The sequence below is a fragment of the Lepidochelys kempii genome, chromosome 12 (genome assembly GCF_965140285.1).
Source record: "Lepidochelys kempii isolate rLepKem1 chromosome 12, rLepKem1.hap1, whole genome shotgun sequence".
NCBI lineage: Eukaryota > Metazoa > Chordata > Testudines > Cheloniidae > Lepidochelys > Lepidochelys kempii.
Genome location: NC_136391.1, coordinates 31,391,169 through 31,412,991, shown reverse-complemented (window position 1 = coordinate 31,412,991; position 21,823 = coordinate 31,391,169). Strand labels below are relative to the sequence as shown.

Sequence of the window (21,823 nt, the reverse complement as noted above, 5' to 3'; positions counted from 1 at the left end):
CGATTACAGTTTAACTTTGCAGAGCTGCCAACTAAGGTAAGTGACTGGGTAGGGGGAAGGGTATTATTTATCTAACTCTGCTACTCTGAAAAAAAATAATTTGATTGCATTGCTACACCTGGCACTCAGCTCCACAGCGAGAGAAAGGCCAGAGCTCATCTAGCTCTCAGAGGTTGTTGCACAGGCAGGTAAAGCCCAACTCTCAGAAGTCTTTGTTTCTCAAACAGCAGATTTGATATGGGAATAGCTGAGAAACACTGAACATGGGTCAGTGCCACATATAGAGTCACTCTGGGCTAAAGTGTGACTAGTCCTAAGGCAGCTGTGCAGGGGAGCAATTTCCATTCACAGCTGCATTAGAGCTGCTCATCTCACAGCTCTGGTTTCTGTGCTAATCCTGATAACATTCTGATCGTCTTTCCCATGTAATTCCACTTACAGAATTTATCTCAGTCCCTAGTGGAAATGAGTGCAGGTCCCACATCATACTGGCATACATTTTGGAATGGGTGGAGATCTCCATTCCAGGAAGATCCAGTTCTGGAGTAGCAGAAACATTGCTGATAAGAATTGATTTGCACTGGTAGAGGAGAAGCTTAAAAAGCAACAGCCGGCATAAATGCCTACACTGAGCAGAAGTCTGTAAATTTTATATCTTTACATAGGTAGATGGATGCATAGACTGAACTAGAGCCTGGATGTTTTATATTTTTAGATAGACTAAATTCTCACGCATTCTTCTAACATTGTCTACACTGCAGAATACATTACAAGAATCAGCACTGAAGGCAACATGCTTGAAATGATAATTTTTTAAGAGCTGGAAATATTCACCATGGAGAAATGTTAAATGCATAAACTTTTTATAGTATATTAGAATAAATGCAAATAGATTTATAAATTGATAGGTGATTTTATTTTTTAAAATTGCCAGTCTTTTATTATTAATTATTATTATTATTCAGTGGTCTCAATAATGTAAAATGCATAAAATGGACAGCTTTTTTAATTATTTTTTTAAAGATAGCCTCCATCTCTCTTGTTTTTCAAAGCTTTCTAAACATGCAAGCATGCCATAAAAAAGTAAGTGGTGCATGCAGAAGCAATGCAGCTCACAAATGAAGCAGTATAATGTCAATGGTTTGAAATTGTTCAGTCTCAGTTGTTTTCCAAGTCAACACACTGGCAGTCTTGTCTGAATGCAACTAGTCAATAGAGAGAAAATAAATAGAGCATTTCCAGAATTCACCCATCAACCCTGAAAAGTGTCTGCTTACTATTACACAGTTTTAACACGGCATAATCATTTTCATGGCAAATATACCCTCCTCATGGCTTAGACAAAGAGTGAATGACTATTTTAACCACTTGTGCCTATCTTCTAACAGAAATTCCAAATAGCATTTATTTATTATACTATTATAAGTAGTACGCAGATTAGTAACAGTTTCTAAATCCTGCAAGCTGGTCTTTATGCTAACAAGACACTCTGAACCCAATTTTCTAATTTGGGTGCCTAAAATAGACACTTAAATCCATATTTAGGCTCATTAATACACTCATTATAGATACTTTACTAAGTGTCTACATGTGGATTTAGCTGTCTAATAGCACAAACACTTACACATATAATATTATCAACATAAATTATTCTATTGACTTCATCAGGACTATTTATAACCATGTCACTGGCAACATAGCAGTGTCTCATTTGGAGCCTTGGTATTTAATTCTAAGCACCTGTATTTAAAACACTGGGCCTTAAGCCCCTGTACAAGAAGCCAGACACAACCCCTTCTCTATTTTTTCTGCCTCTAATTTCTGTCATGCCTGTCGAAAACTTCTGTGTCATCATATCACCACCAGGCTGAGTACTACAGAGAGGGCCAGTCCCTGAGAAAGAGGGGACGCAGATAAGGTAGCCATAGCCCTTTCAAAAGGGGGTGAAGCAGTGTTCCTTATGTTCTTCCCTGGCAGTATATAGACTGTATTATACCTACTTAGATAAGATCCTTGCAATGCCACATAATCACAGAGGGGAGCTGCAAGAGTTATATATATATAAATGAATATCTATATTACAATCCCCTGCCCTGGTATCTGTCACCTGGATGAAAATCAAGAAAAAAATTGATAGTGAGGTTGAAAAAATTCTCCTTCATACCCAAGAACACACTAATGCCCATGGATATAAAAGTTACAATAAAAAAGCAGGACAACTACTAGCAGAGCTTTTATAGCTTAACAGTATTTTGACAACAAATGTTCATATTTCATTTGAAATTTATGAAACCTTTGTGCCTGTAATCCCAAGAGCAGCTACATGGTAAATGAAAGTAGCAGGCAGTCTAGATTAATAATATTTTGCTTCATAGCGGAAGAGCATTCTAAAGGAAAAATAACTTGCTTTATCTGTCCTCTTTTTTACAGTCCCTGTATTGGAACAGACTAGGACTTCTAAAACCTGGAAATATTCACAGGTGCCTTATTAATTTATGAGAAACTGAAGGACCCATCTCAAGACATAAGTAAGCAATTTAGAAGTAGCAAGTAGAGGTGCATGATACATGGTGAAATATCACTGCTCCTAGAGTTAGAGTGCTACTAGTGGTTTAAATCAAGATCTAGGGGAGTAAGCCACAGTATTTGATATTCTAATAAGGAATTCTTATGAAAAAGTTAAGTGTTGACAAATGAATCAACCTTTTGTTCCATATTTTCACAGTTTAGAAGTACATGTGTGCTAAGAGCTAAAGTGTGGCTTCTTACACTTACATGTGTGAGTGTCTTTTTCGTCATGACAGTTTATCTCCAAGCATATTCAGAATGTGGTGGGTTTTTTTCTTTTTCTTTGCTGTTGGGTTGTTTTTGCTAGCAGCATACTACCATTTATTATGGGGCACAAATGTGCACCGATTACATGTCTGGATAGGAAGAAATGCCTATTTTTATTTTTAAATTCAGGTGCAATTGATCACATATGCACATTAAACATTAGGTAAGGAAAAGTTCCAGCGTATGATTTTATCCCAAACCAAGAGGCACAAGAAATGTGATGAGAAAATAAAGGATACGGAGCCATTTCTGACAATCATTTAATATACCTGTTATATATGATCACTTTGGTCTAGTTCTGCAAAATATTGCAATTTTTGTGCAATTATTCTAATGATAACATATTTCTGAAGAGGTAAGTTACTGACTTGTTATATACAAACCTATCAGCTTCAATTTGTTAATAATGCCTCTAAATAACAACTACTGAAATTATCATTGTGTGATACTCATATTAATTCTTCTTTCCTGAGAAGCTTAGTGAGCAAGTTACAGTGCAGGAAATATTTGTAAGAAAGAAAGATACAAACCAAACATATCATCCTCTGGTGAAACATAGATTGGAGAAATGTCAGGTAAACCAGATGCAATGGGGAGTGAGGGGAAAGGCTGACAGAGTGGAGAAAGGTGGATAACACAGGAAAGATCAAAGTCTGAACTAAACAGTTTTTATAACTCCCTAACCTAGCCAAAAAGTGACAGAGCAATATATTCGATGAATTCAGAAAAACCCAAGAGAAACCACATTATATGGATTCAGAAGACATCTGAGAACAAGGTGGTTGTGGACGTTGTATCATTTAGTCTCGTATTACTGAAAATTGAAATCTCAAGGGACCTGATGTATTGGACAAGGGTACCAGATCCCACAACACAGATCAGAAAAGACAAGTGATATCCGTGGGTAGCTGGGACCAATACAATAATATTATGTGGCTTTTATCAGAGAGAGAGAATCCTGAAGGCCAGCCAGACATAAGAACATAGGTAATGCCATACTGGACCAGATCAAGGTTCCATCTAGTACAGGTATTACATCTTCTTCGGCAGTGACTAGCGCCAGATGTACCCAAGAAAGATGTACAAAACCCTGAAGTTAATAGTTATGGAATAAGCTGCTCACAAGAGAAATTTCTCCTGAACTCAAAAATTGTTCTGACATATGAGGGTTGGTTTTACAATAATCCTTATTAATGTGTCTTTAAGATGTTCTCATTATCTATGTAACTGTCCTTTTCTGAATCTTGCTAAACGCTTCTACTCAATGACTTCTTGTGGCAATGAGCTCCACAGGTGAACTGGGCACTGAAGAAAGTGTGTTTCCTTTTCACCGTTCCTTTGTTTCTGCACTGTGAGAAAGGGTGAATTCTACGGCCTGTGTTACTCAAGAAGTTTGTCTAAATCAGAGGTTCCCAAACTGTGGGGCAAACACCCCTGGGGGAACACAAAGTTATTGGGCAGTGTGAGGACCTGAGGAGGCTGTGCTGAAGAGCCAGAGTTGGGGGCTCTGTTCAGCATGGGATCAGTACTCCCAAGATGCAATCTTCTGCTCCCCATCTGAACCCAGCCCTTCGGTGCAGCCCCATGCACTTCCCCTGCACAAAGGGGGAAAGAGTGGGGAGCAAGATGGGCAGGGAACTGGGTCCCAGCAGCCAAGACTGCCCAACTGCTGCAGGGAGTGGTAGGTTTCCTTAATTGCCACATGGTGAGTACCCACCCTACGGCCTTTGTGGGTACCTGACACCCCCTGACTCTGGCCCCGGTGGATAGAGGGCACCTCTCCCTCTTACCCCCTTAGAAAGAGGGGGTGCACATGGGACATGAATCTATGAAGGGGGGGCTCAACAAAAATGTTTTGGGAACCTCTGGTCTAAATTATCACAATAACCTCTTCTGGCCTTAAAATAATGAACATGTGAGTGCCTGATTTACGCTCTCTGTGTCATTCATTACTGTATACACCTCTCATGTACTCTCTCTGCTTCTCCCCTATGAACTAAACAGTGCCACTTCAATTCACTTCAGTTCTTCTTCCCGTGAAGCTCAGGACCCTGAACAATAATAAGAAAATTTTGGGAATAAGAAACCTGAAGAATGTCTACTGGGGTAAAAAACAATCAAACTGACTATAAATTGGCAAGACTAAGAAGCAGCAAGAGGTGCTAAGATCATAGAACTTGATCTTTGACTTATGCAACTGGAATTAAAGACTGTGAAATTTATTTCAACAGCCTTGCTCCTTGTTGATTTGTGACATATGATGAAAAAGAAAGGACAATGTCCCTTTTTAAATTTTTTCCTAAGGCAAGCTTGATTTCTCAACATGTCTACTTGCACTTTAGATAGATAGATATTCAAGCAGACAAGTTGAAAAATCAAGCTTGTATGTATGTATACACACATACATGTATACGGATACATATACATCCTCCTTGTTATAAAGTTAATATGTTTCTGGTTTTCCTTATGTTAATGAAAATACGTACCAGCAGAAAAAGAACAATCAGCAATAACAGAACAAACAGTTCTTTTATTACGTTTTTGACAAGATCATTTCTAACACATTTTTAAAAAAATGTTTGTAATTATTTTAAAACATATCTTACCTCAAGCTGATCTTAGAAAAATATCCTCCTCATCTAAGATAAGCAGAAACTCATATCTTCCCCTTTTAACAGTTAATAGATAATCACTAGTTTTAACACATTGAATCACAGATTCTCCTTTTCTTTACTGACTGTTTAAAGAATATTGGATTCAATATTGCATATTACTATACAATTTTTCATGCCTACTATATTACAGTTTTATGTGACACTTTCCCTCCACCTTTATTATGGAAGTATCAAAATTTTTTTGATATTACTTCCATAATATTTTTTTTCCATAATATTTTTTTTTTTGCGTTCCAAAATTAAAGTTTTTAAGTTGAGTTTTGCACTTAAAACAGTAGTTCAACCACTTTACTAAGTACAATAGCACTTACTTTGAGTACAGAATGAATTTACAAGTAACCACTTAGTCTGAGAGTTTAAAAAATGGGTCCTTTAAGAAATTTAGCACACTGTGTCATACCACCTTTTTATCCTAAATAATCTGAGTAAAGGAATAACACAGACATCAAACTTCCCACAGAGTTAGAGCTCACAGAAATCTAGTATAATGCCTTTAGTTGAAGAATTTATCTATTTGCCATTATTCTTCATATGGGAAATAGATATTCTTCCTAATGGTCAGATGGGACTGACAAATGTTCTTTCACAGAGAATTCCATAAAGAATTAAAAATGGTCACTACCTTTCTCCAAAGTTTCCAGTGGGAATAAAATCCAGGTTCCCATCGGAAAGATGGTGACTCCCATAGGAAAGAAACTGTCACTACTCTAACCTTTACTCACAGCAAACATGGAGGAAAAATAAATGCAGGTTTATCTAATCTGATCTATCTAACGAACACTAAAATGCCTTAATCATAATTGTATGATTACTGATTGGAATCACTAGAGGACAGACTTAAAAGTTTTTTTGGTGCCTTAAGTGTACATTTCCTTACCTTAACATGTTTGGATAAATAATCTTCACCTCCAGCTTTCCTGTGTTTCTAATTATAGGTTTTGGGATATTTATAACATTCCTGTAATTTTTTTTTCAACTCTTAAGATACTGATATAGATACATAGATTCAAGGACAGAAGAGACCATTGTGATCATCTAGTCTGACCTCCTTTATGGAACATCCCCAAAATAATTCCTAGAGCAGATATTTTACAAAAAAAATCTAATCTTGCTTTAAAAATTGTCAGTGATGAAGAATCCATCACAATCTGTGGTAAATTGTTCCAATGGTTAATTACTCTGTTAAAAATTTACACCTTATTTCTAGTTTGAATTTGTCTAGGTTCAACATCCAGGCATTGGCTCTTGTTATACCTTTGTCTGTTAGATTGAAGAACTACTTATTAAATATTTGTTCCCCATGTAGGTACTTATAAACAGTAATCAAGTCACCCCTTAACCTTCTCTTTTTTAAGCTAAATATATAAGGCAGGTTGTCTAGTCCTTCAATCATTCTTGTGGCTTGTGGCTTTTCTTGGAACCCTCTACAATTTATCAACATCCTCCTTGAATTGTGGGCACCAGAAATGGACAGTTTTCCATCAATGGTCACACCAGTGCCAAATTCAGAGGTAAAAAACCTCTCTATGCCTACTTGAGATTGCATTAGTTCTTTTGGCTACAGCATCAAACTGGTTTCAGAGTAGCAGCCGTGTTAGTCTGTATCCGCAAAAAAAAAAAAGGAAGACGTGTGATACCTTAGAGACTCACAAATTTATTTGAGCACAAGCTTTCGTGAGCTACAGCTCACTTCACTGGATGCATTCAGTGGAAAATACAGTGGGGAGATTTATATACACAGAGAACATGAAACAATGGATGTTACCATACACACTGTAACGAGAGTGATCAGGTAAGTTGAGCTATTACCAGCAGGAGAGCCGGGGAGAGGGGGGGGAACCTTTTGGTGTGATAATCAAGGTGGTCCACTTCCAGCAGTTGACAAGAACGTCTGAAGAACAGCCGGGGGGCGGTGGGGTTTGTGAATAAACATGGGGAAATAGTTTTACTTTGCGTAATGACCCATCTACTCCCCGTCTTTATTCAAGCCTAAGTTAATTGTATCCAGTTTGCAAATTAATTCCAATTCAGCAGTCTCTCGTTGGAGTCTGTTTTTGAAACTGGGAGCTCATGTTCAGTTGATTTAACCACCATGACCTGAAATCTTTCTCAGAGTCACTGCTCCCCAGCCTAGAGTCCCCCATCCTGTATGTGTGGCCTACATTCTTTGTTCCTCGGGGTATACATTTACATTTAGTCACACTAAAACACATATTGTTTGCTTGCACCCATTTTACAGATCGCTTTGAATCAGTGACCTGTCTTCCTCATTATTTACCACTTCCTGAAAGTTCGCACATGACACAAAAATTATCACTGATGATTTTATGTTTTTTGCATGTCATTAATAAAAATGTTAAATAGTATAGGGCCAAGAAGCTATCCCTGTGGGACTGCACTGGAAACACACCTGTTCGATGATGTTTCCCCATTTACAGTTACATTTTGAGACCAATCCAACAGCCAGTTTTTAATCCATTTAATGTGTGCCATGTTAATTTTATATTTTTCTGGTTTTTTAATCAAAATGTCATGCAGTACCAAGTCAAACACCTTCCAGAAGTCTAAGTATTCATCAACCCTATTATCTTTATCAACCAAACTTGTAATCTCATCAAAAAAAGATATAAAGATATAAAGTTACTTTGACTGGATCTATTTTCCATAAATTCATGCTGATTTGAATTAGTTATATTATCCTCCTTTAATTCTTTATTAATTGAGTCCTGTATCAGACACTCCATTATCTTGCTGGGGATTGATGTCAGGCTGACAGGCCTATAATTACCCATGTCATCCCATTTAATCTTAAAAAATGGATACAACATTAGGTTTCTTCCAGTCTTCTGGAACATCTCCAGTGCTCATACTGAAAATCAACATTAACTCTTCAGTGAGCTCCTCAGCCAGCTCTTTTAAAATCCTTGGATGCACATTATCTGGACCTACTGATCTAAAAATTTCTAACTTTAGCAGCTGCTGTTTAACACCCACCAGAGATAATAGTGGAATGAAAAGAGCGTTACAATCACCATATGATGGGACTATATTATCTGTCTTTTTCCCGATAGAGAACAGAAATATTTATTGAATGTGTCTGCCTTTTATGTGCTCTTATGTACTCTCAACCCAAATTCAATGGAATCTGACTTCATGTGTCGGGTTTGGGACAGGTAAGAAAACAATTCAACAATTTCGGCTTGGGTCGGGTTCAGGCTGAGTTCCAAGGATGTATCTTAGGGGGGACTCAGTGGCCTGTTTTGTGGCTGCTGTGGGGCAGGCTGCGCTGGGCTTGGGCTTCTACTCACTGCATTGTCAGCGCTGCCACCCACATCTTCCCACTGGCTAGACACGAAGCAGCCATTGATGAGATACTCCCTCCCCCACTGACTGCAACTATGGTCCTAACCCATCTGCTTCCTGACTGGCTGGTGGGGTGAGGCAGGGGCGGTGCTGACAATGCAGTATTTTGAAGCCCTGTCCTCTCCCATACTACAGTGGCCCCTGCAGGCCTGGGGGAAATACCTTAGCATGCTCCTCTCAGCTAGACCCTGAGAATCTGACGGGATCCAACTACAAGTGTTGAGTTCAGGTTGGGCATGAAAAGAACTCAAGGTTCTTGGGCCTGGGTTCGGTTCAGATTGGCTGTGACGTAGCCAGTTTCGGGTGGGGTTTAATATTAGACCACAGCAACCCTCTACTTGGAATAAAACTACTTATCACTGCTACTACTAACCTAAATTCAAAAATACTCTTTTGGTCAACAGATGCAGGAGTGGAGGGAGGTCGACTTATATACTGTCAATCTGGAGGAAGAAGAAATGGCTTAGAACATCAGGAAGTAGCATGTGTGTGCCCACCAGTGCAGTGTCTAAGAGTCTCATGTCTGACCTGTAGTCGAGTGGTAATTCAAAGTGCTTGCTTTAATCAAATGATTAACCCAGCTCCCTGGCAGATTTGTTTGACCTGGTCTCCCCTAGAAAGCTTCACATAACTGGAACACATGAAGAACTGTTAGTACAATAGTACTGCTTGAGACCTTGCTGTTTATTTCCGCCTGCCTGTGACCTGGTCATGCTAGACAGTACTTGATTCATAAAGAAGGAGATATATCAACCTTAAAGACCAGAATTTGCAATTAACAGTAATCAGCAAAGGTATACTGCTCCAGCTCCTTCCCGATAAAAACAGTTCTGATTGCCAAATATACTAGTGTTGAAAGGGAGGCTCTCTCTTAGTATCCAGACTGAACTGGTTTAATCATGGTCCAAGTAATTTACTATAAAACTTTTATAGAAGCATTATGCACGTGCATCAGGTTCACAGCTTTATTCATTTACAACAGATTTTATGGCTTTTTGAAGTTCCTCCATTTGAAAGAATGAACTTATACTTGAAGAAAGCTGAATTTAGCGATAAAACTATCTGCCTAATAATACCATCAGATCTCATAAAAGAGGAAAGATACATTGGATAACTGCTATAATGCCTGCCTTAATTTCCTTATTTGTAAAAGCTCATATAGGTAACCAACGAGCTAGTTCCAGCTTTCTGAATACACACAAAATGAAGGATTAGTGATCAGATTCTCAATCCAAACTCCCAAGTTTTGGTTTTTATAATTAAATTTTCTTATCGTTGTAATTACTGCTGCTGTCTAGGTTTGTTGTACTTTTTTTTAAAGAAAGCAGCTTAGGAAACAACTGTGCCTCTCAGTATCAATTTTATGAGGTTTCAGAGCAATGAATTAAATTCTGGAGCACTCTCACTTAAAAAAAAGTCATATCATTAATACTTTTTATGAACTAAGAGTCCATTAGAAGATGTTTATTGACTTTCAACCTCCTGTAAGTGTTATTAAAGTAAGTCCAAGAATGGACTTGAACTTATGGATTGGGTATGGTGTGACAAACAGATATTGCTTAATGAAATGTGCATTGTACAGTATTAGATCACCTGTGATGTTAGAAATTATTCAATTATTATAGAAGCAGTGCACACACAAAACACGTTCACCTATCTAGGGCTTGAAAATCAATTCCAGTATCACGTTTATAAAATAATGCATCTGTTATATCTATCACTACACATAAGCATAGCAAGTTTTCAATTATAAATAAATTTTCAAAAATCTGCCCCACATACTACAATTCTTATGGATTAATGGATTGTTTCACTTAAGAGCAGCAAGGAATAAAAAGGTAGTTAAGGTAGAAGGCTTGGATTGTTGCTGAAAGGGAGAATTAAGGGTATTAATCAGTGCTGATCACCCCAACTGCCATGGACCTCAGAAGCAACAAGCACAGTGTAGTCCATCAGCTCATAGTTTGAACGGTGTGACAGGATGATACAAGCTCTGTCACATCTTGCCACATTGCTGGGCTAGCTAAAGAATGATCCAGGGGTGTTTTGGAAGGAGAAGGAAAGGAGCACAGGAGAGGGTCAACTTCAAGCAAGAGCTTAAGAATCCCACCTGGCAGTGCCTGACCTCACTCGAGTCAGGTGCACCTGATTCTAACTATGCTCACACTCTTTAAGAGAGTCAGAACTATTCTCGTGATACAGAGAGAAAGGGGTTGCTCTCCATATGTTGTTTCATTCTGTGTTTGTTAGAGTAAAAGATACTTGAGCTAAGTGAAAGAAACATGGTCAGAGATTTTGTGGGTTAGAATATTTTCAGTTAAATAAGAACCCTGTAAATACAATGGGAATTGGGCCTCCTGTGGACTTTCTCTCTCGCTGCTCAAATCTTGGTGCTGTCACAAGAAAGAAACATGAGCTTTTAACAAGAAAATAGGGCTTGTTGTGTCTGACAACAGTTTGAAAATACATTTAACAAAAGACATTACCAGAACTTTGAAGTCAATATCACAAACTTGATAACTATTTTTATCCCTCGGACAATATCACATTCCTACTAATATTTAGAAAAGCAGAAATTTGTTTGGAAAATAAAGAAATGCTCAAATATGAAGCCAAACCCAAGCAATTTTAGCTACACAAATGTTCAGACAGCTAGCCCACTGTATTCTCATGTAACTCTTCTGAAATTCAGCTCAAGCTCATTCAGTGCCAAGCTGACTACTGTCTTCAAACGTCCATGATTTAAATGACAATGAACTCTGCACCATAACAAAGCTGCTTCAGTCCTTTTGTAGCAGTTTTAATAAAGCAGGATACAAGAAATATTCAGCAAAAATGACCCATCTCAGAATACCCACAACCCCAAAATCAATACAACCAAAAATGGAGGTAAGGGTAATGCTGAGGGTAAGACAGAGAAATGAGAGGTGAAGGAGCGTCTTTAGGGTTGGAAAGGAGTTGTGTGGTTAGGAAAAGGTGTTGGAATCCTGTTTGAGGTTAGCAAGCAAGAGTCAGCATTTGGTTAGGAGAAAAAAAATATGGTGATTTTAATTAGAGCTGTGTTGAATAAGTTTCAGATTAATTTTTTTTCCCCAGCTGTAATTTGAATTTTATTTTTCATGCTGTGAGGTTATTTTTCGTATTCATTGCACCCAGAGTGATCCAGATAATATGTGTGTTCTCTGCTCTGAGGAGCTTCTATTCTAATGGCTGAGAAATAACAAAAAGTGAATAAATAGGTGAAGGTAGGTGAAAAGTGTGTGTGCGTGTGTTGGGCGTGGTTACAGTAACTTCACATAGCTAGTTACTCTTGCTATGCATGTACCTTGGTGATTCCTCTATATGTTGTATGACCAACATTTTCAAAAGTGACTAGTGATTCTGTATGCTTCTGTTTTTTGGCCCAACTTGAGACACTGCAAGGGGGCAGATTTTCAGAAGGTTTGTGCTCAAGGTGTCTCCGACTAGGCCAAGAAATGGAGGCTTCCAAAATTAAGAGTCATTTTAGAAAAGCTGAGCCTTTGGACGTATACACACATATACAGTTTTTTGTTATGCTCTCACCTATTACCTATAAGACTGATAAATCTTTCAACATTTTTTGGCTTGGTTTCTTCAGTTTAACTACTCTTGAGTTGATTCTGCTATACTGTTTGGGAGTACAATAATCTTTCTGTTCTGTGTGAATTATTAGCAGTTTAGAGGCATTGGCTGCGGACTACTTTGCACCCCTTACCATGTTATCATTTAATCCTGTTTAGAACTTGGTCTCTGTTACATGGGTTTGCAGTTCCTCCTTTACTTTCTGATTAGAGAACTAATTTAATCAAAAGTTGAGTTCCCTCCCTCCTCCTTTTCACGTTGTACCTAATTTGGGAATTTGTAACATGCTTTTTAACTCTATATGGGCAAATTAAAAATGGTTGGACTCCCTTAAAAGTGTTTATAATGAAAACATTTAAAGAACTTTATTTATAATTGTGCTTTAACATATACTAATATATAATAAATATGGGAAGTAAGTTAGCTAATTGAGCTCTGAATCACTTTCTTGGTGCCATACTGCAAAGACCTCAGGAACCAGGAGTGTTGATCCTTAGATAATAGTTACCCTTAGAGAAGATGTTTATTGGATTCTCTCTCTCCATTATTTAGCCTCACAGACTACAAATATACACAGCCCAATAAAACACACAAAGACAAAATACAGTTACAATTAAGGTACCCTGAAAAACAAAACATAAAACATGTACTCACAACTAAATGATCATTCACTTAACTCTAAACACACTAAATATTTATAACAACTCAACTGAACAAATGATTTAATATAGACAAGAATTGAATATTAAAAGTAGCAAGGCTATTGTAATTCAGATCTCATCTTTGTTTTGGGTACCAAAAAACAGACACATGGTTGTGTTACCTGAATTGTATTTTACTTTTAAAATGCTAATAAGCTGTACAAATCAATCAATCAATCCAATCTGGACTGAGAGAGTACTGGGAGGAGTATTGAGGCCTCTAGACACACACCCACCCACCCACTCCCGCCCGGGATTGGATATTCTACCTATTCTACTAATAGTGTATAGCTGAAGATAGAGATTTATTTAAAGAATTGGTAGGTAGAATATCCAATCCTGGGCTGTGTGTGTATGTGTGTATACACAGGTCTCAGGTACCCTTCCTTGCACACATACATCTTCCCAAAGCAAACCACAGGGAAGAAGGAGAAGTAAGAGTGCTCCTGATCTGTAACAAAGATCCTTAGCAGAAGCTGGGGCCAGCAGCAAAAACAGTCCTTACGGCTGCTTGGACATTAGTGATGCCTGATTCTTCTTTCTACAGTTTATCCAATGAACATTCTTTTCTCTGCTAATTAGCTATGTGACCCAATAGCCTCGCACGGCTTGCTGTTCCTCTGGTGCCATGCCCCTGCCATCCATGATCCTTGCCATCCCTCACTTTTTTGTCTTTACCCACACCAATCTCCCCATCCATTCCTTCCTTTGTCCCATTAATCCATCCCTTACTCCTATTTCCTCTCATCCCACACTAGCCCTTCTGAATATAGTAAAGCAACCCCGCCCACCCAAAAAGACCCCAAATCCTGTAACTAATATATTTGCCAATCATTACTCTCCTCATTTTGCTTGTGTGGTGTGTTCCATGTGCCCACTTTGTCCATTTTGTCTATTATAAAACCTTTGGGACAGGAACTATGCCTTCCTATCAATTTGTGAAATACCTCAGATAAGAAGGCCCCCCAATCCTGCCTGGGGCTTTTCATCATAACTACAATACAAATAATACTTAATTATAATAGTTATTATAATAACGTGATAAATATAATTAACCCCTTAATGGCAGGTATGAGGCAATCCTCCCCCACTTTTCAAGCAGTGGGACTTCTCAGAAATTTCAATCACTGGCTTCAAGAAGTTAAATAAGAAATCAAAGGACAACCACGAAAATAAAAATGGTCACTTTAAAGGACGTATCGACCAGGGTAAATTGAGACATATACACTTATGGTACAAGTAACTAACTCACAGTAGTGAAGACTTCTTTTTTCTCGTACAGAATCAATATATTACTGTACGGCTTCAAGAGAAGCAGAAGGAAATCATATCCTGTTGGAAAAAAGAAGATCTTCTGAAATGCTGTATAAACTACTGCAGAACAAAGCAGATATTAGTAGCATATACAGCAGTTATTTCCCTCTACAGTAAAACTGCACTCTAGTTTATAGTACTGAAATGGAGAAATCTTAAAGCAAAACCAAACAAAAATATCCAGGCAAACCAAGGATACAGAAGAGATTTAGGGTCCACTAGAAATTTTTAGAATTTGGCAACTATACTATCAGCAGATTGGTATTTCTACACTGGACGGTTGTGGTCCAAGCTGTCACTAATGTAAACAAGGTCCGTGTCTCCTAGGTTTGACCCAGTCTATGCAATTCACCCCATGTGAAGGTACTTCTCTGGAATTGTGTGCCTGTCCCAGGGTTTGTAATAATTAGCCTCCACTGATTTTAGTTCTTGGAGGGAGCTTGGTAACCAACTCCAGCTAGCCAATATTCAATACCTGGCTCAGAGATTGAGATAACATTTGTAAAGTTGATACAAGACTCCCAAATATATGACTGTTTGTCTTATCTGTCACAGTTGGTTTAACCATTTTCTAATGTGACTTTTTAAAAGGCTTCTTTCTCCTCACTTGACCCTCCTGGGTCACATTTTCAGAGGCCTTAAGTTCACCACAAAATCTGGATCAGTTATACTGGACACTCAGCAACCTGTATTTGCACATGCAATTTGTGTGTCAGACAACTAACTACTCTATTTGCATACACAAATGTGGTAAACACACACAATTTTGGCTACAGATAAAAAGACAGATTTTTTATCATTTTAAAATGTATTATATATACAGGAAATATTTCAGATCAAGTACACCACATGAAACAAGTGTCTGGAGTTTTGTCCTGGAATTTTTCAAATCAGCTCCCGGCTACTTCTTTTCAAGACAGTGAGCTGTATCCAGGGTTGTTGTGCAGCAAGGATGCAAGGAAGCATCTATATGTTATACCCGGTGTACCAGCAATTATGTAGTATTCTCAATGTGCAGTGTGGTCCTGGAGTTGTTCTGTATTTATCTATGACTAATGATATGTAATAATGGCATGACTTTTGTAAGTGACCTGGTCAGTGAGGTAAAATTGTTGTATCCCTGTGGAGGCTTATTAAAAGGTCCTATATGCATGTGTTGATCTTATTTACTAGGGGGCTGTGGGAACAGCAAACATGACAGAGGCAATAGACCTACATAAGGACACCCCAGCACACACTTGAAAGACAATGGATCAAGTTTTTAGCTTCAAGAATCCCATCTCCTGTCTCTAATAGATTGCAAGACCTTGTGCCAAAGTTGGCAGGCTAGAGATCAAAAGAACACTAAAAAGTTAAACGGTCTTTTTTGGGAGGAGAAGGGGGTCACTTATCAGGAGATGTCCAGAAGACGGACTCTGTGAGGAAGTCTAGAGAAGTGGACTTTCCCCAATCCAGAGACTGGTAATCCTTAGGGAGAGCTAGATATGCATGCAGTCTGTTTTGTTGTATTTAAAATATGCTTTCTCTGAAATGTTTTTCTTCTAAATATATGATACTTTGCTTTAAGATGCCTGACTGGTCACTGTATTCACTACTGCCATTGCTCCCAGAAGGAAAAGAACTGCCAGGTCTGAACCTAAGTCAGATTTGCTCAGATAATCATGGTTAGTACCAGAAGACTACTACACAGGGCCTGGTCTGCAAGTGGGAGAATCATGGGATTGCACCCAGAGATAGGTGATGCTCAAGGTCTGATACCTCACAGGGGGTGTCCTTAAGCAGACCAGGAGGAGACCGAGGGGCAGTTTGCACAGTAACTGACAGCAATCTAAAAGCAAAGGGACAGGGAAACAGAGTTAATATGTAGACACAACTTGGCGTGAACACTGACCAAAACATGCCATTTAAAAGCTACAGGACAGAAAAGATGGAGCTCCTACAAAATGGCAATTTTGTTTGAAACAAATTGTCTTTAGATTTAGATTCCCAGAAACAAATCAACCTGGTTAACAAAGCTATAGTGCTCACATTTCTCCTTTCTTCTCATGGTCATATAGAGGAAAGGAAGGGATAAACCAGTTACCTCTTTGCCCCTTACATTTTGATGCTGAAGCTGTGGCCGCTTCTCTGTTGAATCACAGCACCAGGATCAATGAAATCTCACTCGCTTGGGCAGAGGAAGTCTCAGATTCATAGCATGTTAAAGCAAATGAGATTTCCATTCAGACTTGTACTAGAACCCAACAGGGTGAATAATGCAACCTCTGAACCTCACAACACTATCACCAAAAGAAGGGATAACCTGAGAACTGCATGTACACAGGGAGGCCTGTGAAAGTATCATATTAGGTGTCAAAAGGTGCTGGAAGTTTGCGGTCAGGGGATACTAGGAGCCTGAGCCAAGTGGGTGGCCATGGAGGAAGCTAAATAAAGAGTCCACTGCAAGTACATCGAACCAGTCCCAGAAACTTGTGATTAGTGCAGTCATCTATGCTGTCGCCATTTCCCTTGCCCAAAGCACCACCTCACCAGCCACAGTGCTAGCAGTGATGATGACAGAGCCTTTTTATATCTTTAAGAGGAATATGATGGATGGGATGTGGTGCTGGGGAAGAGGAGAGAAAGCAGAAACCCTTGGGGACAGTGCAGTTACAGGAACCTTTCTGGTGATTAGAAGGGGAAGTGAAGAAACAGACATCTCCCAACCAGCTTACTCTCTCAATCAGTTTTACAAATACTTAAAGTAAGCACTTGTTGAAAAGAATATCATAGAGTTCGGGGCCGGTGGGCAGGGTTTCCAGAAAGGGAAAAGCAACTGGGGTGCTGTCAGAGAGATGTTTTGGGGAGGGAGTCTCAATGTATGGATAACCTGAACTTGTTCATTTAAACCCATTACCGTAGTTTTCACTTTATAGTCCACATCCCACATCATATTTGTCATCTTTGACACTACTGTATTAGATTTCAGAGTAGTAGCCGTGTTAGTCTGTATCAGAAAAAACAACGAGAAGGCCTTGTGGCACCTTAGAGACTAATAAATTTATTTGGGCACAAGCTTCCGTGGGCTAAAACCCACTTCATCACATGCATGGAGTGGAAATACAGTAGAGACGTATAAATACACAGCATATGAAAAGATGGGAGTTGCCTTATCAAGTGGGGCGTCAGTGCTAACGAGCCAATTCAATTAAGGTGGAAGTGGGCTATTCTCAACAGTTGGCAAGAAGGGGTGGAAATGACAGTTATTTCCTGTTGAGGATATATTGTACTCCTGTGAAGTACAATAGGTCTAACCACATTACCTCTCTAACCAAAATTTCAGAAAGTGCATTTTGCCAGATATACTATTCAATCATACACTCAAAAATTGCATGTGACTTCAACAAGCACTTTACATTAAGTAAGGCTCCCTTTTATATTTTTGTATAATAAAGAAATCAAAGATACAACATCCTTTTTATTGGGATAATACTTCAGAATGTCAGCAAATAAATATTTGGAAGGATAAAAGTATTTCCAGCTCTAACAGTATATCCTGTATTTGAAGATTCTATAACTGTACTCATCATATCGTGTAAAAATCACTAAATAAATACAATATAAACAATTAAAACCAAAACAAGTTATCGTTAATATCAGGATTTTAATAATGAGACAGTGTGTATAACGATTGTGTAAAGTTAACCTTAGGGGATACCCACCTTGAGGATAGAAGTGACACTGACGGCATATAGAGAGACAAATGCATATATGTGATCCAGAAGTATCTCCATTTTTATTCCTTATGAATTTAGCTTCAAGGATTTGATTTTCTTCTATATGAGCTTTAAAGTGAACATATAGCCACTTGCCACTGGCTCCACTGTTATCATAAAGTCAGCTCACTTAGTGCTGTCCAATTAAAATAAACTACAGCTGCAATGTATCACTATTTTTTAAAAATCTGAAAATACTCTTGCTAAACTCTGCCTCCAAAACTAAAACATAAAGGAAAAGCTATAGTTCACTTGGCAATAATGTAGGAGAGGATGTTTTGACATTATTTTCATAGTATTAAATGTGCATTTTCCACTTAAAAACAAGAAGCTTCTGTCACTAATGATTTATATTGTAACAATACTTTGCGTGACATAAAAAGGGCATATAATGGTTTGATGCTGTTAACCTTTTAAGATAAAAAATGGGAATACAAACAGTATTACTTTTTCCTTTGATAATTTCTTTGAGCATATTTCTCTGCCTACGGTAACAAACAGGCTCCACTTCGGTAATGGCCTATGGAATAAAGTAGCCTTTAAATAAAATATCACTCAACAGCACATCAGATGAGAAACCGGTATTCCTGAGAGTTCCATTGCTGGATTCTCTCAATATTTTTGATTCTCAATGGATATATGGAGGTTACTTACATGTAACTGGAGTTCTTCGAGATGTACTCTGCATTTTCATCTTCTTGGGATGCACTGACCTGGTAAAACTAGGCTGGTGGAACCTTCTAGTAGCAATGCCTGTTGGAGATGCCTCATCCGTCCCCTCCTGTTTCTAATGCTTGCACCGGTCAGGGTGTGACCCTGGGTGGAGGTGTTGGTGCCATTGCTACCTTAGTTCCTTCCAAACGTGAAAGCAGAATACCAAATAATGATACAATTAGGACTATGCAGAAGCAGGGAAGGTGGGCACGGAGTATGAATATGCAGACTTCATCTCAAAGAAATCCTGTTACAAATCAGTAACCTCGATTTTTTCTTCAAGTGCCTTGTGCATATTGTCACTCTTGGGAAATTATGGCAAGCAGCACCTCAATAAGGAAAGAGTGAGGAAGCCCTAATTGAACAATGACTGAAGTACTGCGCTGCCAAAATGAGCATCGGATCTGGATTCCAAATCTAGTGCATACTGAGATGCAGAAGTGTGGATTTTTCTCCACGTAGTGGAGTTGCACAGGTGGATGGAATGAGTCCCTCAATTATTTACATAATAAACTGCCGCCAATTTGGATAACTGTATTGTGTATCTGTGGGAGAAATGCTTTGGGTACCAAACAGATCGCCCACAACTCCAATACATTTATGTGTAATGGGGACAGACTCCAAAGGCCCCTTACAACCTTGGTGTGAAGATGTGCATCTCAGTCTATCTTGGATGTATCCGTGGTTACTGTTAACTTGGGCTGAGATCAGTTGAATAACACTCCCTTGAGAACATTCTGGGTATGTAGCCACCACGTTAGAGAATTAATGATTTTTTCTTGAGGTATTGTAATCTTCTTCGGTATGCTGTTTATAGTGGGACTGAAATTCTTCAGAACCCAATGCTAGAGGTCTCATTCTCAGTCTAGCATAGGGGGTTACATATGTCGTCAATGCTAAGAGTCCCAGAAGCTTCAGAAAAAAAACACTATTGTTTGAACTGGCTATATCATGTGAATGTATAGAAACCGTTATTTTCAAAAACCTCTGTTCCAGCAGACAGGCCCTTGATTTGACAGTCAACTATTGCCCCTATGAAAGGAATCTTTCTAGAGGGAATGAGAAATAATTTTTGCTTGTTTATGAGGAGACCCAGAACTCCAAACAGACAAGTGTTCTGAATGGCTGCCTGTAATTCTTCTTTGGATTGGCCCTTCATCAACCAATTGTCTAAGTATGGGAATACAAAAATACCTAATTTTTTTAGATGTGCCGCTACTGCAGCTAAACATTGGGTAAATACTCTGGGTGCAGTCCAGAAAGTAAGATTCTGTATTGGAAGTGGTGTAAACCAAGGACAAATCATAAGTATTTTCAGTGGGATGGTCTTATGGGAATGTGGAAATACACCTCTTGGAGGTCAAGAGTAGTGAACCAGTCTAAGGTAGACAGGGAGGGAATAATAGCCCCCGAGAGAGCATTCTGAACTTGAATGTCTTAATATATTTGTTTACCAGTGTTCCTTGACTTTGCTATTTGCTTGCTGCCTATAACCTGGCGCCTGACCCCAACTTCCTGATATCCTGACACAGCTAGACCCTGAGTCTATCTGCCTGACACTTGCAACGTGTTGCCTGATCTTGGCATTCTGACCTGGCTTGCTTCCAGCCCCACCACTCATTGCCTGCTTGTAACTTAGCAGCTGACTGGTGTACGCTGCTGACGCCCATGGACAAGCCCTGACAGGTCCTCTCTGGCAAGTGCTTAGTAAAAATAGTCATATTTTCCCACAATTTATATTGATATCTGGTTATCACCACTTCATATTTGGCTATACACATATTTAAGGATGAAGAAAATGTTTTCCTACCCAGACAATCTAACTGTCTTCCCTCTTTATCCATTGGAGTAGAAGATTGAAAACAAGATCTCTATCTCTGAAGTGTAGTTACTATGACCAGGGAGCCTGGTTGCAGATGTATGTGAAAGCAAGAGAATCCTGCCTGTGGGATTTGATACAATTTATTTTCCTTTTTAGAAACTGGCTAGCATGAAGATGGTTTGGACCAAAGGGACTTTGCTGGTTGCCATAACCCTTCTAATATGGGTTAAGAGATTTTAGGATTCATTGTCGATCCTAAGATATCAAATACAGGGTATGCAGTCTCCTCTCATGCTACAGATGGCAAACTCAAGGTTGATGCCATCTTATACACTAACTCATGGAAATGAATTGCATCCTCAGAGGGAGACTAAATTGTCACTACTCCCATATTTTCATCAGGTGATGAACTGCACTGTAACTCCCCTAGTCATATGGCAACACATTCTGTAGAAATCCCTCTTGAAATTCCTCTTCTTCTGCAGGGGATAAATGATCAGAAGATCTTGGATCCATAACTGAAGGATCTGGACATCTCTGCTCCACCAAATGCACTGGAATCTGTTCCAGGCCTCGAGAGTCTAGTCTCCTCTCATGTAAAGAAAAAGGATGAGCTGAGCAATATGGTCAAACATCCGTCGAGGCATAGGCTATTTCTGCCAGCTTGGCCAGTCTGGTATCATAGTTCCACAGAATACCCAGGAAATTTGGGTTCCCTCCTGGTCTGAACACTTCTTCCCTGATAAGAGCATACATTCAAAACGTGTACTGGATCCGATCTGACCTCTTCTCCAATTCCAGATCCAACACCGAAGCCATCAGTGAGACCCATAAAGCAGGAACTTTAAACAGAGAATGTGGGTAAATGATCTTTCCTGGCAACCCAGTAGGATCCAGGGTGGAAGTGGAAATGAAATAAGAACTATCCCTGAAACCCTCGTCTTGATCTTTTATCTGGATGGGACTAAATTTCAGTTGGGTCAGTAGGATGGTGAAGAAGTGAGTCAATTTGAGCTGTCTCCTCAGTGATGTGCCGCTGGT

The 21,823-nt window shown here is 38.9% G+C and overlaps 1 protein-coding gene across 3 annotated transcripts in view; it reads right to left on the bottom strand.

The window, feature by feature from the left end:
* The window catches only part of WWOX (WW domain containing oxidoreductase), a 695,867-nt gene that overhangs the window by 311,151 nt on the left and 362,893 nt on the right, over window positions 1-21,823 (bottom strand). Inside the window, exon 9 of one of the 3 annotated variants that reach the window (XM_073308000.2) lies at window positions 14,430-14,509. The exons of the other annotated variants lie outside the window; for them this stretch is intronic. Coding sequence (XP_073164101.2) covers window positions 14,483-14,509 — 27 coding nt within the window. The 3' untranslated portion in view covers window positions 14,430-14,482. Of the gene's footprint in view, window positions 1-14,429; window positions 14,510-21,823 lie in introns of those variants that run through there. 3 annotated transcript variants of the gene reach the window in all.